The following is an 18016-nucleotide window of genomic DNA, read 5'->3' as shown; positions in this document are numbered from 1 at the left end:
ACACATACACAGACACATCAACAAATCTATGAAGAAAAAAAAAACATCTACTGAGATCCACATGACATCCAGACACTCCTACTTTTCTGTTTTACTGTGTGTGAAGCACTTTACAGAGTTTTCTGCATCGCCGTTTCAACAGACTATTCCACTGAGACTTGTTTCCAAAGAATGACTCCAAGACTTTTCCCCACTCAGGCGCCTTTGAAATGTTCACAGGCTGGACCGAGTGACACAAGTGCTGTTCCGACCCCCGTCACATGTAGAGGCTTCACATCTAATGAGTCTGCTCACACGCTGATGAATGAGAGAGAAGACGTGAAGGAGAACTGTGACGCAGTCTTAATACCCAAGTATGCACCTAAGCAAAGTGTAGAAAAAGTCTGCTCCTGAAAAGGGAGCACAAAAAAAAAAGAAGAAGAAGAAAAAAGCGGGATTCTTTAACACAACAGAGGAGCTGTTTTGCAATGCATGCGCGGCAGCACCGGGCCCATGGGGCCAACTAGGAGGCTGTTTCTCAGCTAACAAGTCTCCTCTGTATCATTTGATCATTTAAATTATTATGCCAGGAATTCTCAGGAGGCAGCTCGGCACTCCACATCACAGCGCTGTTTTTAATCTTCCCCTTCCCTTTCTTCCCCTCCCGAAAAGTTCAACAGCTCAGAGAGAGAGAGAGAGAGAGAGAGGGAGAGAGGGAGGGAGAGAGGGAGCTGCTCCTGTTGTGTACCTGCCTGCTGAACACCAAAGGAGGTGACTTCTAGTGCCAAAGCAGAGAGAGGGAAGCTCAGGGGAGCTCCTTGACAAGGAGGGGGGGGATGTAGCTCCATGCATGCACAAAAATACACACACACACACACACACACTCTCTCACACACAGCCCTTCAAAACTCTAAAAGAGGAGGAAAATCGCTGCTTTGCTGCACAAACTTTTCTCCCGCAGCTTTCATCCACTCATCTTAGACTTCTGTGTGGAAACCCAATTGGATCCCTTCTTCAGTGCGGGCACCGACTGAAGTGGCTTTTTCAGAACAAGTTGGAGCCACACAGGCGTTTAAACTTTGCCACGCGTCGCGGGGAGAATGCAAAGTCGGAGGCGGCGGGGGCCACGGATAAATAAACGCTCATCAGAGAGCCGCAACTTCGGCAAAGTGCAATTTGTTGAAATCGTTGGCCTCGCATTGCAGCTCGCCACATCTGCATTTTCATCAGACAAAAACATTTTGGGCCATTTAATTGATTGAGCTATTTTTCCCAGGCCCGTTTACAGTGGAGCATTGTCGGCATTGGTTGTTACACCGAGCGTGGAGATATTGCATCAGTCACGAGGGACATCACTATTAAGAGCAGCGCTCTTCTAAGACAAACAGGATGACTTAAAGCACTGCTATTCCATCGACCCACTGTCACAGAAATCACTTTATCAGCCTCTTTCCCATATATCCTTTCAACTTTTAATGATCAAAGTGCAGAGATTATAGTAAGGGATCTCTCACACATGGGCAAGCCAGGATTATCAATCAGTAGCAGCGGAGTAAAGTCAAGTCAAATTTAAAGTGAAGGGATAGAACTTAAGACTGTATACAAAATTAACCCCATCAAAGTAGAGCAGCGGGGGGATGTTCTCCCAGGGCCTGGGATCTGCACTCACTGACGGAGGGAGAGTCCAGAAAGAGCTGAGAACTTTGGAAAACAGAGCTACTAATTGACGGAGATAATGAGGTCCACTTACTCCTCTTGCTTTCCTTTTTAGCACAGAGCTCTGAAGGAACGAGTGAAAGACTCCGAGGACACATGACCATTACACCGAGGAGAGAGTTGGTCTCCCTTTTGCAGCTTTAACAGACTTTCCTAAAGATTTTCATGTGTTTCTACAGGAATTTGTGTCCATTCATTCATTCTGTAGAGCATTCATGAGGTCAGGCACTGATGTTGGACGAGAAGACCTGGCTCACAATCTCTTTTCCAGTTCATCCCAAAGGTGCTTGATGGGGTTGAGGTCAGGGCTCTGTGCACCACGCCTTCCTCACACTGTTGGAAGCATGACATTGTCCAAAATGTCTTTGTATGCTGAAGTGTTAAAATTGTCCTTCATTGGAGACAAGAGGCCTAAAGCAGGGGTGTCAAACTCAAATGACCTGGGGGCCAATGAGCATCTAGTCTGGTCAAGAGGGGGCTGGTCTAGAGAAAAAAAGCGGTAGTGGGTGGGTAATATATGATATTCACTATTATATTAGACAGAATTGCAAAGTAAAAGTGCTTGTTTTGTTATAAAATGATGTACACTTAACAATAAAAACACATTTATGATGCACAAAAACAGAAATAAATAGAAAACTTAATTCAACTGTAATGTAAAACAGCTTAAATATATGTAATTTAATGTAATAATGATAATAATAATAATAATAATATTTTAGCAAATACATATAGTCTTATATTCTGTCTATATTCCATCACCTCAGTGGCAGATGTGCCACATGTGGCCCCTGGGCCACCAGTTTGGCCGAATGCTTGTCCATATAGTGAATACAGTAACCTATGCAGGTGATCACAGTAATAATATACGCTGGGTATTTTTGTATATATACATTATGCATTGCACCCTACAGCATGAATACATTTGGATCATTTCCATTGCAATTTTATCAAATCAGGGTGAAATCAAACAAAAATAAGACCCATTAATAAATCATTTAGCATTTTCAAAGTCACTGGAGAAAAGTTTGAGTATTACAATTATTCTATACTTCATAAACTTTTTAAAAGCCATTGTGGTTGCATGTTGTATATTTATTGTGCTAAGTTGAGAAGGAAGAATTTCATCAGTGGTTATGAAAATAAAGGATCTGGAGTCGTGAGATTCAAAACAACACAAGCTGATGGGCTTAATCCACCGTGCGTGAACTCTTCTGACAATACTTTGAATGTAATGGACATTTGTTTGTATTCAAAAGTGATCACTGCAGCTTTCAATCATCGGGCACGTTTCTTGTCATTTTTGCACTAAACTATGACAATAAATTGAATGTATGAGGAATTTCCTACAAACCAAAGTGGAAACTTGTCACAGTGTTCATCAGGAGACGAGCCGAGCTGACAGGGCAGCGTGCGAGTCACATAAACGCTTCCGTTCTTTTTTTTAATTCATCTCTTATCTTAATTATGGGTGATTGGATGTCTGCTCTGAGGTCATGATAACTGATTGGGCAACGGCGGCTCGTTTAAGCTAATAAATCACACCACACTTAATACATCATCTTCTCCAACTCTGGAGGGTACACACAGCTTCACATTCAATAACGTCATCGTGGAAATGTGAACGCATCGCTTCACACGCGCTCAGGAGCTGTGAGCTTATGGCTTATTACAACCTGGATGGTGTTTTTTGTAGCTTTGACTCTTTCTAAACAGTTATAATTAAGAACTCGCTGAGGTCTGGGAACGTAGAGACAGTCGAGTCCAACGAGGCAAGGAGAATTTTCCAGGATCATTTTCCGTTAACAGTGAATCCGTGTGCATGTGAAAGTGCAAAGGATCCATATGTGAAGTGTTTTTATTGTTTTATATGTCGCGAACGCCTCGCGGTGAAATGACATTCGGTTCCAAAAAGAAAAACAGCAACATTTGTAATGCTGACACAGAATCTGGACAAAAGTCTGAAGACTCTCTCTCTCTTTTTGTTTACTGTGAGGATGGTCTGACCGCTCTGTGACCACTAAATAAAACCCTCTGAAACGGGTCAGGGCTACTTCACTCCAGATATTCTGAGAAAAAAGGAAAATAATAAAAATAAACAAGCACAGAGAAGCAGTTTGTGTGTCCTTTTGAATCACTGTTGTGTTTTGTAAAAGGTTATTAAAAAGATGAAGGTAGAAAGGGTAAAGATACTTAAGTTTGCTTCAGCATTAGAGGTGTTTTCAGTTTTGTGTCTTAACCCTTTAACACCAAACCCTCAAAATGTTCATCTGGACTTTTTTTTTTATTTTAACCATAAAAGGATCAGAGAATGTCCCGTAATTTAGTGCTTTTGCCCATTTCTACAGAATAACTTTCAATATCTGGCATTATTTATTATTCAGACAAATGTAAAACATAATTTTTTTGAGTCTCTTAATGCTTCTTTGTCTCTCAATGTGCAAAAACAGGCCAAAAAATGGAAACTATGTCAGGTGACAAAGACGCTGATTCTCCGGCTTCCTGAAACAGTGCGAGTGAAATTACCGTATTAACCACACTTTGACGTGCAACTTCTAATCTTTCAGAAACCGCTGGAATTGTTTCCGATAGCACTTGTGTGCTGGTGCAAACATGCCGTCAGCGACACGCTCTGCGTTAAACGGTTCAAAGTAATAATTCAATAATTAATTCCATGTCAACAATGTAAAGCAACTCTTACCATTGAGTCTCTACAGGGAATCAAATGAATGCAAAGTTACATCAAGTCTGACGTGACAATATCTGTGACGTAGCTTTCACTTAGCATCAAAACTCAAAAGGTCTTAAGTTAGTCCATTGTGGGCTGCTGTAAAAACATGATAGTCCAGAATGGAATGAAGCGACTCATGATACAAATATTAAAGGCTCATTCCGGGGTAATGAAAAACAACAATTCATTCAATCAAGTTAATGTACAAACAAAAAAATGAAGAATTATCGTACATTTTTGTCACATTAATATAACCTAAATGTTACATACTGGACCTTTAATGCAACATTTGCTCTTTGCAGGAGTTCCAGTTTAGCTGTTTCATACAGGCTGTGTATGAAACAGCGTCTCTCGTTCATTTCTTTATTCATTTATTTCACTTCCTGACTTCCATCCAAAGTTGAAGTGTATTATTCCCAGGTTTTTGTAAGCTGCTAACGCCACATAATGATCATCATGCGACACAATAACAAAAATCAAAATTATGCTTAAACGTCGGCACATTAACGATGACAAGTGTAATGAAAATACAAAGAATCACCCACAAAAAGTTTCAGCAGTGAATTCTACTGCTCAAAAAAGCCAATGTTTGGCAGATAAAAGCTACTTGTCCCCACCCGCCCCTGCACTGCTGCTGTATACACACAAACGCTCCCTCAGTACTGCTTAACAGAGCCTGTTTTTCAGATGAAATATGGAGCATAAAAAATAATAATGTTGCGTGGTTTGTGTTCATGACGACCGACCTGAGGCGGAATAATGACATCAACAACAAAAAGTTACACACTGCAGCTTTAAGAAAACAGCCAAACTCCAAAAATAGGGCAGAGCTTGTGATGAACCCTAAGTTGCTAATAGCTAATAAAAGTTGAGCGTGAGTTTTAATTGTTTTTGCACAGTCCCAGCTCTGTTATTATTGAGTTTCATCAGCTGAGGGATAATGAGGCTGCCACCCTGTAGCGGCCGCCTTGTGGTCACGGTGTTGCCGCGTCTGTGATACTTGCTCCTCTCGAAGCAGGAGGCAGATACTGTAGAGAAGATGGGGAGAGTTTCAGACGCTGGACAGCTCCTGGGGAAGTGTGGGTGGAACTGAGAGGACACTGCGACGGTCCAGGATGTGTGTCTAGGTGGGAGGGGGTGGACCGGAGCGGTTTGCGCCAAGACAAGCAGGTGTGTCGGGGCGGTCCGTCTTGGCCCTGTCAGCGATACACCATCATTAGGCGGTGTGGGCGCAGCAGGGTGCACCATTATGTCTCCCTGGGCCCTGTGTAATTATGCTCTGACATAATTAACCCAGCAAGCCCATTAGCCAAGCATTGGCTGGCTGAAGAGCGAAAAAAAAAAGCTATAATTATTTGTTGTGCGCATGTTAATGAGGCCAGCTGTGTTCCCATCATACAACACGAACAAATTAATTTACAAGGCTGTGCTCCAAGGTTTTTTCTTTTCATTCAAAACAGTCTTGTTTTTTTTTTTTCCTCCGAGTGGACTCAAGGTCCATAAACATGCTCTGCTGCTGCCGCCGCTGCCACTGCTGCTGCAACAAACAGTAACACTGCTGTAATATTGTTGTCAAGGACCAAAACTAGGTTGAAAGAACACTTTACTTTCACCTCCATAGACAATGTAAGTGATATATGGAATGTAGGATAAATCAAGCTTTAGTTTCAAATACAAAAAAATAAATTCTTCCACAAATTCTTGAGCATGACTTCTCTGTTTAAACCAATAAGCATTTGGCATTCAGGCGGTGAACTGAAGTCTCACTTTACCTTGATGTGGCAGACAGAGTGAGAAGATAGGAATATAAAAAGGTAGGTGGAAGAAGGACGCCGCTGCCTTTTGTGTGTGAACAAAACAAACTTCTTAACCTGTTATTTTTCCACCGCGCTGCCACGTCTTTGTTTGACAGACTGAAGGACGGAGAAGGAGTGACATCAAAAAGGGAGACTTCTTTTTTTTTCCAAGCGTTTAAAATGAACAAAGTGGAGCTGATGACATCCAAAAAAACAGCTGAAATCATAGGAAAATCATAAAAAAAACACATTCTTACTTATGGCACATGAGAGACAAAATCAGTATAGATTAACACCGTCAAATACAGCAGTCTGCTCTCTTTACATACATGCATGAATCCCACACATTCCTACACTCGCACACACAGCTGCTGTCTCTTAAGAGCACACTCTCCTCCGGTTCCCTCTGGGGTCTCCTACTCCACAGGGATCAGTTGGAGAGGCCCGGGCTCTTTTATGAACATAATGCATTATTAAGCACCTCAAACATCTCCTGGGCCTTTGTTTATTACTGCTCTTATTAATCACTTGTGCATAATCGCGTCCCGCCCAGAGAGCTTTCATTTTCCATCACATTTTATACGCCCTTATTTTCCGACAGACTTCCACAAGCGTGCAGCAGCAGCAGCAGCAGCAGCAGTATTCTGACTGCAGGTACTTAGCCACACAATTACAATAAAACCAGCTCGCTTGTGCCTCGCAGGCATCTCTTTCTGGCACTTGCTTATGTATAAGGAAGGTTGAAAGAGGACAGCTATTCTTTATGCATTTGAAAGACTCTGGATTACTACGGTCAGAGTGTTCTGTTCACATAATCTCGTAGCCAAAGGAGACATCCGATGTGAATATGCGAGGCCCTCATAACGCGAGTGAAAGTGGTAAAAAAGGCTGCCTCTTTGAGTCCTCTGCTCTGCAGTACCGGTGGTCACCACTAGCAAGCACTGTTGCCATAACATTTCAACACTCACACACACCTCAGACATGCCTGAGGCCTGGCACACACACGACCATACACAACCCCACACACACTCTTGGAAGGGTGTATTCAGATGAGAATCTTCACAAAGTCTCTGTGAGCTCCACGCTCACACATAAAAGACGCCGCGTTCTCAAGGAGAGGGGGAGCGGGTGGATCCTGAGGGATGAGTGTGTGTGTGTGTGTGTGCGGCTGAGAGGAGGTGAGGAAGAGCAAACACCTGGAGCATCAGTCTCAGGGCTACGCCCCTGGCGACAGCGCCTCAACTGCTCTCGCGGAGGTGGCAACAAATCAGACGCTGAAGCGCGTCGCGCACGCACACACAAACACACACTCTGTGGCAGGGAGGAGACCTGGAAGGAGGAGAGGGAGAGACACGACGGGTGGATCACTGAGAACCTGACGGATCCGGGCGGAAGTTTCCACTTTTTCTAAAAAAGCGATGGAGAAGTGTGTTTATCTGCACTGATCAAAAGCGTGCGGAGGTGACATAAACATTGTTAGGGAAACAGTGTTAACAGCCTCTTTCAAGCTGCAGACAGGGTGGGAGTTACAGTACACAGCATGGGGAGATGTCACAGGCGGATCAAAATATAGAGCACTAATGAAACACTCGCGTGGATTGACATGTTGGCTTAGGGGCCTCACAAAAGGCAAAAGAAGAGAGAGGGGGGAAAAACACTCCAATCACTTGCATCAAAAAGTTATTCCTGTTTTGAGTTGACTGTTGTGTTAAAGTTGCTATTGAGCAGTAGAGTGATCGTATGTGGAACATTATCACACTGGAATCTGATCAGTAAACTGGATATGATGATATACAGCAAGAAGAGCCGGGTTTAAGCCCAGTCTTTCTGCATGGAGGTCACATGTTCTCCCTGTGTGTGTGTGTGTGTGTGTGTGGGGTGGGGGGGGGGGGTTCCCACAGTTGTGAAAGCAGCTAATTAATGGACAAAAAAACACAGAAATATTTTTGCAAATCTGAGACAGAACATTCATAGCAAATACTGTATGTGTGAACATGTGTATAAATATTATATTGATATATACAGTATACTAACTAAAAATAATATTATAATAATAATAATCATAGGCTGTCCTTGTTTCCTCTCACATGTCCAAAAACCTCCTGACCGTGGGTGTGAGTGTGAGAGTGAACGACCTGTCCATGTGACCCCTGTGACCTTTCACCCTGTGTCAGCTGGGATTGGCTCCAGCCATGACCCTCATGTGGAGGATAAAGCATTAGAAAATGAATGAATGAATGAAAAAATCACAGTATACAGTACACTGTTATTGAAATGATAGAGAGGAAACTCAGAGAAAGAGAAAAGAAAACACGTGGATCCTCCAGCACAGCAGACCCCAGCGGGGGCCACTTTAGTGAGTGTCCTTTGTACCTAATAAAGTGGCCAGTGAGTGTCTCTGCATTCAGTCGTGGGCAAAGCAAAGTGGATAACTGACATATGAGCAGATGTTAACGACAGTGCCGCACAACAGGTCACATCCCCCCCCCACACCCATGTTCCTCATTCACCTCTTACATTCATTAACTCCTTCATTGGCCTGATCTGATTGGCCCGACACACGCACACACACACACACACACACACACACACGCGCGCTTTCAAATGAAAACTTCCCACAATGAATAGTAATAACTGCATTAAGATGAACAAGCACGGCGCGTAAAGAATAATTGCATCTGTGAAAAGATTAAAAATACATGAGATGCAGCGGTTGTTTGGGTGGGGGGGGGTGCTCTCTGTTGTGTTTGAGGGCCAGAGAGAAATGCAGTCGGGCCGCAGCCAAATGACTGTCCTCCGGCATACCTGGACTCATCCATTCTAGTCGAGGGTTGGGGGTGTGTGTGTGTGTGGGGGGGGGGGCAGTCGTGACCTTGGACACCGGCAGCAAGACGCACAGTGACAAACAGGCACCGGATACTGTAATCCCGACCTCACACAGATGGCAGACTGACACTGTGAGTGCTGTGGCTGCAGACACTCAGAGGACGAACGGCACTCACACGTCCACTGTGCAAGATGTAGGCCAAATGATTTCCATACGGCAGAAATAATTATGTTTTTAAATGAATCACTTGAATGAATGTGTGAATTGAAGTGTTCATTACCACAGAATGAGCCTCGTGTACTTACATCAGGAGCAGTTCAGCTCAATGTAGCCAGACTGTGTTTTTAGCTGACGAACTAAACATCCAAGGGGCGTAGCTTTGTGTACGGACGGCGTCCCCACCAATATTTGGACAAAGCCAGTATATATATATATATATATATATATATATATATATATATATATATATATATATATATACATATACATATACTATATATATAGTTCAGCTTTTTCTGGGTTTCTTTGCTGCTCTATATCATAAGGCATGACATCATTTTGAGGTTCATGAAATATCAATCACCATTTTTTTTTGCACCATATTCTGACATTTTATGGACCAAAAACGATGGACGGATTGATCAATAATTAAAGTAATCGTTAGCCGCAGTCCTAATTTCATGTCACTTCAAAAATGACCTCAATCAGTCTCAGTTAATGGCGTCGTGTCCAATATTATGTCCGGTGTTTGAGTCGTAACAATAGCAGATGTGACACGGGGCAATAAAACTGGGAAGTCATTAACGGAGCAACTCGTCCATTCTTTCTATAAAAGATGATGCTCGAGACAAATTCACTCACTCACTCACATTTACCTGACATGTTTACAGTTGTTCTGCACTCCTGTGACTCAGTTTCAGAGACAGTAAAAAAGAACGTGACACATTAGTCATCAGGAGTATCATTGTAGTACTGAGTACTTCTTTCTTGTCATTGATTCAAAAAACTCTCCTTTTGTGCCTTTCCTGTCGTGCTCCATGTTGACATGACCACATCCCGTCATCTCTGCACATTTGTCAGCGGCACATCCGCGCTGCCAATCTCCTGCGCTACCACATCCCAGAGGTTTCCCCAGCAGAGCGATTGTTGTGACTGTGTGGAAGCCACTGAAGGGAAATCCACTCACTGTCATGTTCACGGAAATCACTTTGAGGTGAGTTTTACTTACGGAGAAGATGGTCGAGTGTGAACACGACACAGGTTCAAATCAAGACTAAGGACCAAAGTGTGACAAGAGAACTGATGACAAAAGGCAGAGCGGCTCCATGATGCTCGATTCTAAAATCTGCATATAAATGCAGCTGAAGCATAATACACCGTTATTATCAGTGAAGCCTGTATTTCAAATCTCTAATCTCTGATGACATATCAAGGTCATTTAATAACTTAATCCAATAACATTCTCAAACGGCACCTCTTGTGTGTCAGTACTTCATAAACCACACTTTAAAACCACCTCAACTATCCCTTTAATATAACTGCTTCTTCTGCTAAGTTTTTAATGAAGCAATTACTTTTTCTTGGATTATTTTTTTCCCCGACCATTATCACACTCATTTAATTCCATCAATAACAACTTATTATTCATTTATTACGTTGCTCAACATCCTTTGATAACAACTATAGCTTCACTTTGTGGACAGAGAGGCAGTGATGATTCCTATATACACGCTGTATGTAAAGAGGTATTAGAAAACAAATGTGTGATGGATAACGAGTGTCACTGACCTCTCTTTCTATTTCCAATTCTTTGTTCTGAAACATAGCGTGAGTTTACCCCTCTACTTGAGATGCGTCGAGTTTGTGACTTCCAGGGTAAATCCCAGAAGATGTTCGCGAAGCTTGAATTAAAGCCGTGATGTAAAATGTATAGGTCAGAAAATCAAACTGAAAACATCTTCAAAGACCCAGATTTTTTTTTTTTTTTTTTTACACTTTGAATGGATGTAAAAGTGTGTGTGTGTGTGTGTGTGTGTGTGCTGTGCAATATCAAGCAGGGGACTTCAAGGAAAAATGGAGACCTTTAAAAGTCAGTCGCTGCCGTCACTGTTTCTCTGATGCAGACTTTTATCTTGTATTCATTGAATCTGTAAACAGCATTCTCTACTCCTGCCACAAGTGTTTCTCTGATCTCGACGGAGATTGGGCTGCGTTTCGCTGCCGTCTCCCGCAACAAAGTGCAATACAGTACATCTGCCCTGGCACTGAAATAACAACTGAATAAACACACAATATGTCTCTCCTCTGCTTTGACTTACTGCCTTTGCCCCCTCTCCCTCTCCCTCTCCCTCTCTCTCCCTCTCTCTCTCTCGCTCTCGTTCCATGAAGCCAGGCTTCAGTTGGGATTTTAATTGGCCCTCCACAATCAACAGCAGTGTTCCTCAAGGATATGCTCGCTCCTCAGCCAGGCTACACTCAAGGACCAGTGCTGTGGTTTTGAAGTGGCCTCACGCAGAGTTTTGGAAACCATTCTGAGAGCACATACTTTTGAAAAATAGATAAGAGCCACAGGATACGCGGGCTTTATCTATCCTATATCCATGTGCCGGTGCACCATATCCATCAATGACAAGCGTACTTTCAGGGTGTTGTGTGCCTCGCTTTACATATACACATATACATTATGTGTGCTGCCGTTGTTTGTGGAGATGCACGTCTCTCTGGTCTTAGTGGGAGACTCACCTGGGGCCTGGATAAGCTGTTTGTAGATTCCAAGGAATGCAGACTCTGCCTCCTTACTGCGCTTGTTCAGAGCAACCACCTGCAGGGGAGGAGACACTGTTAGGGTAAACACTGACTGATAGAATGCCGGGAATTTTTATAACTCACAAAGCAGGTCATATTTTAAACATTAGATATAAATTGATGCTTTTAAACAGAGCAGAAGATGCTGGAAATCTTAAATAGCGGACTCTCGATCAATAGCAACATGAGCAAAGGTCAACCTCACAGTCTTCTGCCATTAAAGGAAACAAACACTCCTGCGTGCCTTGTATATTTACTATATTTTCAATATGTGTAACATACAGTAGAGTGCAGCTCCATTCAATAAACACAGACAGCTTCCAGATATAGAACGATGGCATTCTCCCGGTTTAAGCGCCAAGCGGCTGCGAGTAGCGACGTGACATTTGGCCTGTTAAATGTAGGTACCGGCGCGAACAGGGAGGCTTGCCAGTGACAGTGGCCTCCATCACCAGCAGCACATGGCACCTGCTATCCTCAGCTCAGTGGGTGACGCAAACCAATTAACGATTCATTAGGAGGGACAAAGAAAGCGAATTAGCCACCACCTGGCCCCCATGGAGAGGGCACCTGCACTGGTGGGTATGTGGGTTATCAGATCTCAGGCCTGATTATAAGTCAGAGGACGTCCTGCAACACTCAAGTGTGCTTACATGCATGTTAAAAGAAGGAATGTCACGTAAACACATTAGTCCAACTAACATCGAGCTAGCCTTAGTCAGACTAACATACCTGGATAATGCGAGTCATAGCCACGAGAGCCGTGCTCCATCTTATCACAATTAACACGCACAGCAGGTACGAAACATACTTTTTCTGTGACGTAAAAGTCTACAGGAAACTGATTCAACACGCAGAGAGATACAGCACCACCTACAGAGGCGGAGTCAGACGTAAACAGCCAATTAATGGAGTTTCTCTTCCACATGTGTATATTTCTGTATTTGTCTGTTTGATTCCAGCCTCTCCTGGACCGGCTCCATAGACTCCACAACAGAGGGTCAAGTGCGTGGTATGGCTGCTCCGCGATGGCATGACTGCACTTGAACAACATTCATTTTTTGCAAAAAGATGAAAACACTTAAGTGAACGGTGGTGGTTGAGGAGGATGGAGGTGGTGTGTCGGGGCTGTTTAGTGGGGTTATAAATAAGGTGTGTGGAAAACAGCGAGGGACAGAGAGCCGTTGATTTACTGGAAATGGCTGGCGTCTTCCCCAGGGGAAGCATAACGACAGCATCATGTTTAAAGAAATATCATAAAGATCAAGCAAATCCCCCCCATCACTCCCACTTGGAGCAGCTCGGAGGAGTTCATGGAAAATGGAAAAGGCTAGAGTCCAATCAATACAGATGCAATAGTCTGCAGCTCTTAGCCAGCTCCCTGCTACACTGGGCTGTTCTTTCACTCAAATAAACCCCAATTTAACCCCACCCCCACCCACAAATCTCAAACCTCTCGCTCACTCACTCACTCCCCCCTCTTGGTGTTAATTTTGCCGTGTTGGTCCTCCACAAACACACGAAAAATATCTACTGCACCGTGGCTCCATAAACAGCTTCAAGCGTGGGATTGGAGTACATGAAGAACTGGTGTTGGTTCAGCAAAGGTTTGTTTGATACCCACTGGTTTTATGTATTGCTTCGTTTTCACCACAAAGAGGAGCAATTTGGTCAGGCAGGGCCTCTGCTGCTCAGTGTGACAACGGGCAAACCTCCAACGGCACTCTGTGGCACCAAAACAAACCACTATCTCTGACTCTGTTCACGTCTGGCATGAACAGTCTTTCCTGAGTGATCCAATTCCATCCAGATTGCGTGTCGGTCCGTACCCTTCCAATCCACCTCTGAACGCGTCCTCATTCAGAGGTGGTCTGAGGACAAGACGCAATGTATGGATGTCTACCTGAGCCTACACCTGAACAACAACCAGGGTGAGTGAGCGTCTTCTGAAGCCCAGACGTCAAATGAGGGTACATATGTAAAAAAAAAAAAAAAAAGGCTGCGATCGTGTGAAGGCAACAGCCAGGGCTCCATTTTCTTGAGACACACAAGGTCTCCTGGCCCTCCATCATCCTTTAACGAGAGAACACGGAGATTACCTCCACAATCACACCATTAACCTGCCTACAGACGCAAGCAGAGACATCAATCACACGCCTGCCTGGTGCCTTCTCATGTTAGTGGTCGCTATGCGTGTATATACACACACACACACCCCCCCCCCACACACACACACACACACCCTTGCTATCGTCAAAGCACTGAGGTGTCGTGCATAATGTGGTCTGATCAGGGAGTCATTTTCATCTCCATGCTAATCCACCTTCAGCCCAGCACACGGGGTTGGTGTGCAGAAAGGTACGGCTCGAGGAACGACACAGACCTGGCACATCTTCTTCCTCTTCCTCTTCCTCCCCGGGCTGCACGATGTGGCTCTGGCCCAGGCTTTGGCTCACAGCACATTCTTTGTTTTCACCCCCGTTTTGTGATAGAGGATATGGCTACCAAGGGAACGGGCTTGGCCGCAGGTTGATTTTACAAGCAGAAGTAAAGCCTGGGGCAGGGTAGCGTGAGAAAGACAAAGGAAACCTGTTAACGCTCCTCCATAACTCTTCATGCCGCAACAGAGTGGGCAGAGCACAGCCTCTGGGACGAGGCTGCTGGGAAATACTTACTGATAAGCCTTTGAGAATACAGTACCCGGTAGTGAGTGTGTGCATCCAAGTGTGTGTTTGTGTGTCTTTGAGTGAGAACAAGCTAGCATGTGTTGAGGGGAGAGAGAAATAAATTAAGGAGGAGAGAACAAATCGAGAATGAAGTAGAGGAAGCAGAGTGAAGGGCTACTGAGTGACATACAGAGACAACGGAAAAGAGAGGTTCCCATAAAGAGCGCAATTAGCAATTATGCAGTCATCAATTACAATTATCACAACTGGTGATTATGCAATTATCACTCTAAATCATCTTTTCCCTCCTCTGCCTTACCAGTTTGCCACCCCCTGTGTTTTGGTTGTTGGAGGATGGGTTGTGATGATGCAGGTGATTAGAATGTGTGATGATGATGATGATGATGATGATGATGATGATGGTGGTGGTGGGGGTGTGGGGAGGGTGTCAACGCAGATCGTGTGATTCTGTCTGAGTAAAGTAAGTGTAGAGTGCTCGGTGCCTGTCTGCATATGCATCAAAATCGAATGCAAGTGTGCGTGGAATGGTTCCGCGCGTGTGTGCACATGCAGCGAATACACTGCCTTCATGTCAAGGTGAATGGGGCTGGGGCTGCTGCTGCTGCTGCTGCTGCTGCTGCTGCTGCTGCTGCTGCTGCTGCTGTGGGTGATTTGGGGACAGCAAATGTATGGCTGCACAGTCCCTGAGGCCTCTAAATTACCTGTCATCTACCCCATGATGCAAAGGTCAGTGCACAATCATAGGGAGTCCATCCTACTGTGGTGCTCACGGAGCGGCGGTCCAGCCCACAGGCTGACAGGATGTCACAACAACCCAGGTCCTGCTCCTTGCTTATTAGAACAAAACAGTGGGACGCCCACTACCACCACTACCACCACTACAGCGCACGTCACAACACCTCCCAGCAAAAGCTGCTGCATCCTGACAAACATTCAGGCTTTGGTGATAAAAGAAGCGTTCAGAAAATGAAGCAAAATGTGCTCAAAGTTGTCGGTTTACATACACTGATTTTTTTAAATTATCATTATTATTATTATTATTATTATTATTATTATTATTATTATTAATAATAATAATAACAACAATAATAATAATAATAATAATAGTAGCAGTAATAATACTAATAATAATAATAAAAATAATGATAATGATAATAATAATAATAATAATAATAATAATAATAATAATGATAATAATAATAGAATAGAAGAAAATAACACATTTTCCTGCTTCTTCTCCAACTATCAAAGTCTATAAACATAACATAAACATTACATTACATACATTTGAATCACTGGAACAGCCACACAATGGCTCATAGTGTTTTTTTTAAGTGACGAGGGATGTCATGTGGCCGTCAGAGTTCACTGTGCACTCTAAATCTACAGAGATGGAGCGATTTAGTGCAGAACTTGACAGACTGACTCTTCTAAAGCCCCCGGAGCATTTCATCAGCGTGGTTACAGCAGACAAACAGACCTGCAGTAACTCGTCATCTTGAACTTTCTGATAAACTTGACCTCATCCTATTCCAGAGAATTCTTCCCTATCGCAATATAAATATGCAAAATAAACTACATATTTAGGTGAATTAGCATTGGATTGTGTAGCTAATATGACTGTGGATTCCCATCACTCTTCTCCATACACTTGGGTAGAATATTCTGCCAATAAATCTCCCTAAGTTTCACTCTGGACCTTTAATGTCGTCATTTTTGATCCATGTGTAAAGTCCTTTTATTTCCTTGCACAAACATACATAATATACAGCACAGAGTATCATTGTTGGTCCAGTGCCATAAAGAACTCTGCATTTGAACATAGAGGTGTGACCAGTGTGTAGGGTATAGTGGCATCTAGGGGAGATGTTGCATATTGTAACCAATTCTGTTGCTAAATCCTGCTGAATTCTAAACAGTAGCAAGAGCAAGAAAGTAGTATAAAGTATTCTAAAAATAATAATACTACATTTATGGCTGCAAAACAATAGTGCGTGGAAACCCCACATCATGTCGTCAATAGTCTAATCAAGACCGCACGCGGGGAGCGTTTAGCATATTTGCTTGATGCGTGACTTAAACAAATTATTCACGATTAAAAATTTATTTCAGTCAGCTAATTCTTTCAGCTCTTCCAAAGCAAGCAAACAGAGATGCATTTTTAATACAGCCATCAATAACAGTTCATTGTGACAAGGCAAAGGTTCGTCTAAGCCAATAGCTTCTTTTTTTTCTCACTTTTTTCACTTCCTGTACAAATGTACATACATACAATAATACATTTAAAGTGATCACATTATGTGGTTTTGAAGAAGATTAAGAGATATTCTGTATTTTAATAGCTGAAGATACATGAAAAGCACATGCAATCATTATTTTCCCTTGACAATTGGGGGGGAAAGGATCATAATTTATCCATGCCACCCAGCGCTGGTGGAGCAGTGACTGCAGGCGTTTGTTTTGTGTGGAGTGTAGGTTCAAAGGAGAGGCAGGAGGAGAGAGATGAGTTTGTGTGGAGTGACTGATGAGTGTGTGGAGGAGAGGAGGGGCAGATGGAGACCCCATCGCAATAGAGTCTGGATGGTGAGAGGCCTGTGTGCACCCACTTATGCAAGTGCAACACACACACGGCATAGTCATGCAGACACACACACTACACACAGACTGCCTCTCAGGGGCAGATTTAATCAGGGTGACACCCATCTCGGAGCAGTAGCACAGCATGGCGGCGGCGGCGGTGGCCATCTCTCGATGCCCGGCGAGATGAGCAGTCGGAGCACACGTCTCGTCTCCATGTCAATTTCAATCAGCCGTGCCTGTCAGTCAACACACTGAGCTCACAAACAGAGCTGCTGTCTCAGCCAAATGAATGGCCCAAGCTGACCACGTCACAACTACTATATATATCCCTTCATGCAAAGTTGAATCATAGAGCTTTTATCGAAGAGGCCCACCTACTGTTCACAGCTTTTTATTTTTTGCCCCTCCTACAACTCCTTGTAGCATGAGTAGCAACACTAGCAGTGTTTTGATGAGTTTCAAGGGATGAGCGTTACTAGTATTTTCTGGCATTATTTGTCGAATATTCAAATGATGCTAAAGATAATGAGATGTTTGCATCATGGTACAGTACAGTACTGTCTGGAACTTTAAAGCCATAGGTCAGTTTCTACTGAAGAATAGACTGGTGGAGCTACACCGATCGCAAGGGAGGGATGTTTTTCTGTCGCCCAATCAGCTGGCTGTCGTGGGCGGAGCCGGGCTAGTTCCACCTGGACCGCACTGTAACATTTTACTCTGGTACCCTGGTTACTCTGGAAGGGTGCCAAAAAATAGAAGAGTTGGGGCCGGTTATTTTGGTGCTATATTTTGGAACCGTTGGACCAAGCGGGTTTTTAGTTATATAATATAATAATATAATGTAATATAATCAAATGTTTATGCTTAAGTTACACACTGGAGCTTTAAAATCTAC

General features: G+C 43.5%; 1 protein-coding gene across 2 annotated transcripts in view; it reads right to left on the bottom strand.

The window, feature by feature from the left end:
• cux2b (cut-like homeobox 2b) overlaps window positions 1-18016 on the bottom strand; it is a 101411-nt gene that overhangs the window by 21565 nt on the left and 61830 nt on the right. For both annotated transcript variants that reach the window (XM_058635773.1, XM_058635775.1), the window contains exon 4: window positions 11792-11870. In XM_058635773.1, the coding sequence (XP_058491756.1) occupies window positions 11792-11870 (79 nt within the window). The remainder of the gene's footprint in view (window positions 1-11791; window positions 11871-18016) is intronic.

Source organism: Solea solea, chromosome 8 (assembly GCF_958295425.1).
Source record: "Solea solea chromosome 8, fSolSol10.1, whole genome shotgun sequence".
In the NCBI taxonomy this organism is placed as follows: Eukaryota; Metazoa; Chordata; class Actinopteri; order Pleuronectiformes; family Soleidae; genus Solea; species Solea solea.
Note: the sequence above shows the minus strand (reverse complement) of the source record. Positions and strands in the feature narration are given on the sequence as shown.